The 10750-nt window shown below is 20.8% G+C and overlaps 1 protein-coding gene across 1 annotated transcript in view; it reads left to right on the forward strand.

Moving 5' to 3' along the window:
- The window catches only part of LOC117169386 (inositol polyphosphate 1-phosphatase), a 27549-nt gene that overhangs the window by 8114 nt on the left and 8685 nt on the right, over positions 1–10750 (forward strand). Inside the window, exons 2-3 of the mRNA XM_033355744.1 lie at positions 261–534; positions 10272–10440. Of these exons, the coding sequence (XP_033211635.1) occupies positions 261–534; positions 10272–10440 (443 nt within the window). The remainder of the gene's footprint in view (positions 1–260; positions 535–10271; positions 10441–10750) is intronic.

Raw genomic sequence — 10750 nt, forward strand, 5'->3', positions numbered from 1 at the left:
TTCTTTGTAGGTCTTCGATAGACTCTGCCGTAACAACCTTATCATCTGTGAACGCTAACCCTCGTACCCTTACTGTTTCGAGATCCACACCCTCTTCGTCGATTGTACTTTGTTTATTGTTAAACAATTTATAAATTACAATTAATAAATTAAATTAAATTAAAATCAATTGAATTAAAATATAAAATATAAATATAAAATATTACAATTAATAAAAATAAATTGAACAATTTAAGTCAGTCTTTTACACAGAAACTTAGTTTCCAGAACTCGCAAAGATGATAAAAGGTGAAGAGAACAATACATTCAGCAACACACTGGGAGAAACAATCACTGTCAAGGTTTGTCCCACTTTGGCAGAAACAACAGAATTATTGGCAAAGGTTTTAGATAACGATGAAAAAACGGCTCAACTTTTGTCGAGGGAAGTTCACCGAGATGTTGTTTTAACAGACGTGCCTGTCAATATTGTGGATGTGCCAACTGATTTTGAAGTTGCTATCGAAGATCTCAGAATATGGGTTGATCCGATTGGTAAGCAGGTTCATCTTAATTTTTTTTCAGTATCAATAATCACTAGAGTGCGTATTAGAAATTTTAATTTTTGAATTTCGCAAACACTTTGGGTACGTGTTCTTCGAAAATTTATAAGTTAATAAATAAAAAATAGCTTCTCTCATCCAAATCATTGATAAAAGTTTATATTTTAATTGTAAAATAAATTTAAAGAGTAAGTCCATTTGAAGAGAAAAAATTAATTTTTTAATTACTGGTTATTTTTTCTTGCGTTCTTCTGAATTTTACAAACATAAGATTATTGTCTAATGAAAAAAATTCAAAGTACGTGTTTTGATAATATTCTTTATTTTTTTTATCATATAGTAATGATATAGTTCAATTTTTAACCAAAATTCAACAAAATTGTTAAATCTTTAACTAAAAAAATGAATTTTCAACTTTAAAAAAATGGAATAGTGAAATTTTCAGACAAAAAAAATTAAGTTTCCAACAATGTATACAATTTGCAACAAAAGAAGGGAATTTTCAACTAAAAGAAAAACATTTTTTACTAAAAACGCGCATTTTGCAATAGAATAGTTCCTTTTAAGCCATAGAGTTGAATTGCCGACTAAAGTAATTAATCTTTAATCGAAAAAATTACTTTTGAACAAAGTAGTATAAATTTTAATTAAAAAAAAACATAAATTTACAGCGAAAAATTGAATAGTTGATATTTCAACCAAAGAATAATTTAATATTAAACGAAAAAACAGCTTAATTTGAACAAAAAGCACTGATTTTGAATGAAATACTTAATTTTTAACAACATAAAATTTTTTACTAAAATAGTTACACGAAGATTAATTTTCCACGAAAAATTCAAGTTTTAGTTCAAAAATTAATTAGTAATAACTAATTTTTATACAAAACAAAAAAATATATATTTTTTTAACAAAGTAGTTAAATTTTTAACCAACGAAATAAATTTGTAAACAGAAAAAATAAATTTGAAAACAAGAAGAAGAATTTTCTAAAACAAAAGTCAATTTTCAATTAAAAAGATCAATTTTTAAGAAATGAAAAACGATTCTTTTTTAATTAGTTAAATTTTTCACCGAAAAATGATTTTTTAACAAAAAATATTAACTGTTAAATAGCAGGGTTGATTTACAACAAAAAGAGACGAATTTTACATAAAATACATGAATTTTCATCTAAATGGTTCATTTTCAAACTAAAAGAGGCGAATTTTGAACCAAAAACGGTAAATTAAGTTTTAAGTTAATCAATTTTTAACGGAAAAAAAACTGATTTTCATTAAAATTGTTTATTTTCAATCAAAGAGATGAATCACCAACAACGTAAAATGTAATAGTTGATATTTCAACCAAAAAATATTTTAAATTAACAGTTTTTGAATTCAACCAAAATGACAGATCTTCAACAAATCATGTATTTTTTAAAATAAGAAATGTCAGTTTTCAACCAAAAATAAAAATAATAAAATAAAAAAAAAATTTTCATCCAAAGAAAATAAATTTTAACTGATAAAATTTTAATAAAAAAAAAGTTGAATTCAATCAAAACACAAAAAAGAAGACGATTTTTCTCCAAAACAATTGGTTTTTACTTTGAAAGTATGGTTCTTTCTATTTTTGCCATAATATAAACTATATAATTTTTATTTTAAAAAATTAAGTATTTAAATTCAAAATTTTCCCTCTATTTTCCTTCTTTTTGCCTTTTTCTCGATTTTCGCGTAAATGCGAATTAAATGAATAAAACCTAATAAGAGAATTTAAATTGTTGTTGAAATTTATCTATGGATGAAAATTTATCTTTTTAAATAAAAAATTTAACTATTTGGTGAAAAATTTGTCTTTTTTAATTGAAAATTAAACTATCTGGTTGAAAATTTATAAGCATTTTTTAACTCAAAATTTCGCTATTCCATTTTTGGTAGAATATTGATATATTCTATTGAAAAATTTAACTGTGTGGTTGAATATTTATATCTTTTAGTTAAAAATTCAAATACTTCGTTAAAAATTATTTTACTTTATCGAAAATTTATGTTTTTGTTTAAAAATAAAAATACTTCTTGAAACATTAGATAAGATTAGATTAGCAGTAGAAAATTTAACTATTCCACTATTGGTCGTAAATTTATTTGTTCTTTGTTGAAAATTTTACTCTTTTATTGAAAATATACGTAGTTTGTTGAAAAAAAACTTTTTAAAAAAAAATTCATAGTTTTGGGTTATAAATTCATCTGTTTTGTAGAAGAAAATTCAACCTTTTAGCTTAAAAATTAAACAATTTAATGGAAAATTATTTTCTTTTATGCCTGAAAAATCTTTCGTGATTGAAAATTAATTTTTCTATTTATTCAAAAAGTCCTTTTTTACGGAAAATGAATTAAATTCTTTTTAGTTCAAATTTAAAATGTTTTTTTTTTTATTAATGTTTTTTCTCAAAATTTCGTCCTTTCTTGGTACAAAAATAATCTTCTTACTTTAAAATTTAATTATTCGGTGCAATATTCTTTTTTTTAATGCTTTTTCTAGATTGTTATGAATATATTTTTTATCCTGGAAAATTAATTTTTTCAACTGAAAATTGAATTATTCTTTTTTTGTTTGATATTTCTACTATTTGGTTGAAAATTCGTCTTTTTGGTAGGAAATTAATCTTCTTGGTTGCAAATTTATATTTCTGTTTTATAAATAAATAAGATAAATAAATCATTTATTAAAAAAAAAAAAAATTTTACAAACCTTAAACTTTTCCCCCTATTTCCTTCTTGTTGAAAATTCAACTATTTTGTTAAAAAGTTATAATTTTTTGTTGAAAATTGAACTGTTTTGTTCAAACTTCGTCCTTTTGAATACAAAATCTATCCTTTTGCCTTAAAAATTCACCTTTATTGTTCGAGAATTAAACTATTTTGTTAAACCTTGTCATTTTGGATACAAAATTTTAATTTTTTTTATTGGCAATTCGACTGCTCAGCTAAAAGTTAAACTACTTGGTAAAAAATAATTGTTTGTTTAAAGATTTATTTCTATGGTTGAAAACTTAAATATTTTGTTGACATTTTTTATGGTTAAAATTTAAGTTTTTAACCGAAAATACGATTATTTAACTTTTGTTTTAAGGATTACATTTTTTATTTAAAAGTTCATTTTTTTCTAGAAAGTTAATCATCTTCATCGAAAATTCATCTTTTTGTTTAAAAATTAATTTCTTTGGTTGGAAATGCAACTATTGTGTTGAAAATTATTTTTTTTTTTACATTGATATTACATTTTTTTTAACTAAAAATTTAACTCCTTCATTTTTTCTTGAAAAATGTATCATTTTTATTTGAAGATTCTACATTTTTGATTGAAAATAAATGTTTCTAAACTAAAAATTGACATCTTCAAATTTTGCTTATCAATTTATTTTTGAAAATTCAACTTTTAGGTTGAAAATTGAGCTTTTTTATTAAACTTTAATCTTCTTGTGTGAAAACTTATCTGTTTGGTTGAAAAGTTAACTATTTTCTTAAAATTTGCTTTCAGTTGGTTAAAAATTAAATTTTTTAACTAAAACTTTAACTATTGTATTTTATGTTGAATTTTTTCAGTTCTGTTTTAACTATTTGTTTGAAAATTAATTTCTTCGGCTAAAATGTAACATATTGTGTTAAACATTTTTTTCTGCTTGGAAATAAAGTCTTTACACTAAAAATTTAACTTTAATTTTTCGTGGAAAATGTGTCTTCTTTTCTGTAAAACATCTCTTTGGTAAAAAATTTAAATATTTTCTAAAAAAATCAATTTTAGTTGTTTAAAAATAATTTTTTTTTCAAGTAAAAATTTATCTATTCTTAGTTAGATTTTTTAAAGTTAATATTGGAAATATTTGGTTGAAAATTCATGTGTTTTGTTGAAAATTAGTATTTTTTGGAAGAATATAAATGTTCTCAGTGAAAAATGTTTCTTCCTTATTGGTAGCTCATTTAATTGGTTGCAAATTTTCTGTATTAGCAATGAAGTTTTTAACTAAAAAGATGATTATTCTATTTATTTCGTTTTTTAATTGGAAATTAATTTTTTTAATTTAAAATTTAACTATTCTATTCTTTGTAGAAAATCCATTTTTTGTTTGTTTAAAATTAAACTATTTTGTTGAAAATTTATATATTTTTGTTAAAAATTAAAATATTTGGTTGAAAAATGATATATTCTGTTAAAAATCCATCTTTTTTTCTAGAAAATTAGCCTTCTTTGTTGAAAATTTAGCTTTTTGGTTGAAACTTAATTGCTTTCTTTCAAAATGTAATTATTTTGTGGAAAAATCTTCTTTTTGCATTAAAAATGAATGTCTTGAAACTAAAAATGTGAATTTTAAATATTTAATTGAAATTATATGTTTTTTAGTTGAAAATTTCACTTTTAGGTTTAAAATTCATCTATTTTGTGGAAAATTAGTCTTTTTTGGAAGAATAGAAATATTTTTTTTTTTGTGAAAAATGTTTCTTTCTTGTTGAAAATCCATTTTATTGGCTTTTAATTTTTTTATTAGCAATGAAGACTTTATATGAAAAAGCTTCTTTTTATTTATTTATTTCGTTTTTTAAATTGGAAATTTGTTAAATTGAAAATTTAACTATTCCATTTTTTTGTTAAGAATCAAACTATTTTGTTGAAAATTGATATTTTTTTGGTTGAAACTTAATTTGTTTGGTTCAAAATGTAACTATTTTGTTGATAAATTTTTTTGCATTAAAATTAATATCTTTAAACTAAAACTCTAAATCTTCCATTTTTAAAATGAAATTATATATTTTTTATTTGAAAATTCCACTTTTAGGTTTGAAATTCATGTCTTTTGTTAAAAATTAGTCTTCTTTGGAAGAATATTAATGTTCTTTGTGAAAAATCTTTCTTTTTTGTTGTAAATTCATTTCATTGGTTGCTAATTTTTTTAATTAACAATGAAGATTTTAACTAACAAAATCCTATTTATTTATTTCGCTTTTTAATTGGAAATTAATTTTTTAAATTGAAAATTGAACTATTCCATTTTTTTGTGCTAAAAATCAAAATATTTTATTAAAAATCATGTATTTTGTTAAAAATCCATCTTTTTGTAGAAAATTAGTCTTCTTCGTTGAAAATTTAGCTTTTTTGATGAAAGTTAATTTCTTTGCTTTAAAATATAATTATTCTGTTGAAAAATCTTCTTTTTGTATTAAAAATGAATGTCTTAAAACTAAAAATCTAAATCTTAAATTTTGTTATTGAAAATATATCTTTTTTTAGTTTAAAATTTCAATTTTGGGTTCAAAATTCATGTATTTTGTTGAAAAGTAATCTTTTTTGGAAGAATATAAATGTTTTTTTGTGAAAAATGTTTCTTTCTTGTTGAAAATTCACTTTATTGGTTGCTAATTTTTTAAACTGAAAATGGATTTTTTTACTAAAAAGATTCTATTTTTTTAATTGAAAATTTAACTACTCCATTTTGTATTGTTAAAAATCAAACTATTTTGTAGAAAATTGATATATTTGGTTAAAAATTGAACTATCTTGTTGGCAAATTATGTATTTTGTTAAAAATCCATCTTTTTGTAGAAAATTAGTCTTCGTTGAAAATATAGCTTTTTTGTTGAAACTTAAGTTTAAATTTTTTATTGAAAATATATCTTTTTTAGTTGAATATTTAATTTTTAGGTTTAAAATTAATGTATGTTGTTGAAAATTACTCTTTTTTTGGAAGAATATAAATGGTTTTTTTGGTGATAAATGTTTCTTTCCTGTTGAAAATTTATTTTTTAGGTTGCTCATTTTTTTAATTAACAATGAACTTTTTAATTAAAAAGATTATATTTATTCATTTATTTCGTTTTTTAATTGGAAATTAATTTTTTAAATTGAAAATTTAACTATTTAATTTTTGTTGTTAAAAATCAAACTATTTTGTTGAAAATTGATATATTTTGTTAAAAACTAAACTATCTTGTTGAAAAATGATTTATTTTGTTAAAAATCCATCTTTTTGTAGAAAATTGGACTTCTTCGTTGAAAATTTAGCTTTTTGGTTCAAACTTAACTTCTTTGGTTTAAAATGTAACTATTTTGTTTAAAAATCTCTTTTTTGTATTAAAAATGAATATCTTAAAACTATTGAAAATATATCTTTCTTTAGTTGAAAATTCTATTTTTAGGTTTTAAATTCATGTATTTTATTGAAAATTCGTCTTTTTTTGAAGAATATAAATGTTTTTTTGTGAAAAATGTTTCTTTCTTGTTGAAAATTCATTTTCTTAGTTGCTAATTTTTTAATTGACACTGAATTTTCTAACTAAAAAGGTTCTATTTATTTATTTATTTCCTTTTTTAATTGTAAATTATTTTTTTAAATTGAAAATTTAACTATTCCATTTTTTTTGTTAAAAATCCATCTTTTTGTAGAAAATTAGGCTTCGTTGAAAATGTAGCTTTTTTGTTGAAACTTAACTTTAAATTTTTTATTGAAAATATATCTTTTTTAGTTTAATATTCCATTTTTAGGTTTAAAATTAATGTACGCTCTTGATAATTAGTTGTTTTTTTTTGAAGAATATACATTTTTTTTGTGAGAAATGTTTCTTTCTTGTTGAAAATTTATTTTATTGGTTGCTAATTTTTTTAATCAACAATGAACTTTTTAACTAAAAAGATTCTTTTTATTTATTTATTTAGTTTTTTAATTGGAAATTAATTTGTTAAATTGAAAATTTAACTATTTAATTTTTTTTGGTTACAAATCAAACTATTTTGTTGAAAATCGATGTTTTGTTAAAAACTAAACTATCTTGTTGAAAAATGATGTGTTTTGTTAAAAATTCATCTTTTTGTAGAAAATTAATCTTCTTCGTTGAAAACTTAGCTTTTTGGTTCAAACTTAACTTCTTTGGTTTAAAATGTAACTATTCTGTTGATAAATCTCTTTTTTGTATTAAAAATGAATATCTTAAAACTAAAAATTGAAATCTTAAAAGTTGAAAATCAATTTCATTGGTTTTTAATTTTTTATTAACAATGAATCCTTTTACTGGAAAACATTTTATTTATTTATTTCGTTTTTAAATTGGAAATTAATTTGTTAAATTGAAAATTTAACTATTTATTTTTTTTAGGTTAAAAATCAAACTATTTTGTCGAAAATTGATATATTTAAAAAAAAAATAAAACTATTTCGTTGAAAATGTATGTATTTTCTTATAAATCCATCTTTTCGTAGAAAATTAGTCTTCGTTGAAAATTTATCTTTTTGATTGAAACTTAATTTCCTTGGTTCAAAATGTAACTATTTTGTTGATAAATCTTTTTTTTTTCCATTAAAATTAATATCTTTAAACTAATATTTTATCTTTTTTGTTGAAAACCTTTTAATTAAAATTAAAATTTTCAAAAATATTTTAAATTGAAAATTAAGTTGTTAAATTCAAAATTTAACTATTCCATTTTTTTGTGTTAAAAATCAAACTATTTTGTTAAAAATTAAACTATCTTGTTGAAAAATTATGTATTTTGTTAAAAATCCATCTTTTTGTAGAAAATTAGTCTTCGTTGAAAATTTAGCTTTTTTGTTGAAACTTAATTTCTTTGGTTTAAAATGTAACTATTCTGTTAAAAAATCTTTTTTTTGTATTAAAAATGAATATCTTAAAACTAAAAAAGGAAATTTTACATTTTTATTGAAAATATATCCTTTTTTGGTTGAAAATTCTACTTTCAGGTTCAAAATTCATGTATTTTATTGAAAAGTAATCTTTTTTGGAAGAATATTAATGTTTTTTTTGTGAAAAATGTTTCTTTCTTGTTGGAAATTGATTTTATTGGTTGCTAATTTTTTTAATTAAAAATGAAATTTCTTACTAAAAAGATTCTATTTATTTATTTCCTTTTTTAATTGCAAATTAATTTGTTTATATTGAAAATATATCTTTTTAGTTAAATATTCCATTTTTAGGTTAAAAATTAATGTAAGTTGTTGAAAATTAGTTTTTTTTTTGGAAGAATATACATTTTTTTGTGATAAATGTTTCGTTCTTGTTAAAAATTCATTTTATTGGTTGTTAATTTTAATTTAAAATGTAACTATTCTGTTAAAAAATCTTTTTTTTTTGTATTAAAAATGAATATTTTAAAACCAAAAATCGAAATTTTACATTTTTTTGAAAATATATCTTTTTTGGTTGAAAATTCCACTTTCAGGTTCAAAATTCATGTCTTTTGTTAAAAATTAGTCTTTTTTGGAAGAATATTAATGTTCTTTGTGAAGAATATTTCTTTCTTATTGAAAATCAATTTCATTGGTTTTTAATTTTTTTATTAACAATGAATCCTTTAACTGGAAAAGATTCTATTTATTTATTTCGGTTTTTAATTGGAAATTAATTTGTTAAATTGAAAATTTAACTATTCCATTTTTTTGTTGAGAATCAAACTATTTTGTTGAAAACTGATATTTTTTTGGTTGAAACTTAATTTCTTTGGCTTAAAATGTAACTATTTTGTTGATAAATCTTGTTTTTTTTGCATTAAAATTAATATCTTTAAACTAAAACTCTAAATCTTAATTTTTTAAAAAGAAACTATATATTTTTTATTTGAAAATTCCAATTTTAGGTTTAAAATTCATGTCTTTTGTTAAAAATTAGTCTTCTTTGGAAGAATATTAATGTTCTTCGTCAAAATTCTTTCTTTTTTGTTAAAAATTTTTTCATTTAAATTAAAATTTTTAAAAATATTTTAAATTGGAAATTAAGTTGTTAAATTGAAAATTTAACTATTCCATTTTTAGTGCTAAAAATCAAACAATTTGGTTAAAAATTAAACTATCTTGTTGAAAAATTATGTATTTTGTTAAAAATCCATCTTTTTGTAGAAAATAAGTCTTCGTTGAAAATTTAGCTTTTTTGTTGAAACGTAATTTCTTTCGTTTAAAATGTAACTATTCTGTTAAAAAATCTTTTTTTTTGTATTAAAAATGAATATCTTAAAACTAAAAAACGAAATTTTACATTTTTATTGAAAATATATCTTTTTTTGGTTGAAAATTCCACTTTCAGGTTCAAAATTCATGTCTTTTCTTGAAAATTAGTCTGTTTTGGAAGAATATTAATGTTCTTTGTGAAGAATGTTTCTTTCTTGTTGAAAATTCATTTTATTGGTTGTTAATTTTTCCTTATTAACAATTAAGTTCTATTTCTTTATTTATTTCGTTCTTTAATTAGAAAAGAATTTTTCAATTGAAATTTTACCTTTTTTTGTTAGAAATTCGTTTTTTTTCGCTTAAAAATCTAACTATTCTATTCTCGGTTGAAAATTGATCTATTGTTATTGCAATATATTTTAGCCTAAACATTTTATTTAAAAAAAAAAAAACCCTAGACCAGTCTTTAAAAATAAAAAAGAATCTATGGCAGTATTTTTTCAACAACAAAAAAAATATTTGTGAATATGGTTTGCAATACTCAAAAATTCAAATTTCTAATCGGCAAACTAAATCTCATATGCTACATACTTGAAAAGTTTTTTATTTAGTTTTTAATTCACCAGTCTTTCTTTGCTTTTTAGTATTTTCCAAAATAAAGAACTGAGTCTGCCTTTTTTTCTAGTCAGAAAAAATAAAATATTTAGCCTATCATTCATAGTTATTTTAAATATAGCATTGCATCTCATCAGGTGTTTAATTCTCTATTATTGGAATGAAGACAAAAACCTTTACAGACAACACCGCTGATTATATTCATGGATTCGAATCGAAAGACGAAGAATCTGGATTACATATGACTGGTTTGTACTGTGTTACTGTACTTATTGGGGCTTATTTACAAAGTACTGGATTACCTGTGATAGGCGTGGTGAACCAGCCATTCTACGAAAAAAGAGATACATTGTAAATATAGAAATTAAACCTGATTAAATCAGGGCCTAAAATGTTGCGCCGTCTGGCCAAAAACTTCCTTTTTTACTGAATTTCTTTCTTTCTGTAGAAATTTTATCATTTTGGTTAAAAATGCAACTTTCTGGCTGAAATATTTGGTGTTTGGTGAACATTTTTTTTTATTAAACTATTTTGTACTTCTTTCTCGCCAGGAAACTTGAACAATCTGGTAGAAAATTCTACTGTTTTATCGAAAGTAGAACTACTTTGTTGAAAATTCATTTCTTTGATTAAAAATTCAAATTTTTGTTTGAAAATTCGT

This window comes from Belonocnema kinseyi, chromosome 3 (assembly GCF_010883055.1).
Source record: "Belonocnema kinseyi isolate 2016_QV_RU_SX_M_011 chromosome 3, B_treatae_v1, whole genome shotgun sequence".
NCBI lineage: Eukaryota > Metazoa > Arthropoda > Insecta > Hymenoptera > Cynipidae > Belonocnema > Belonocnema kinseyi.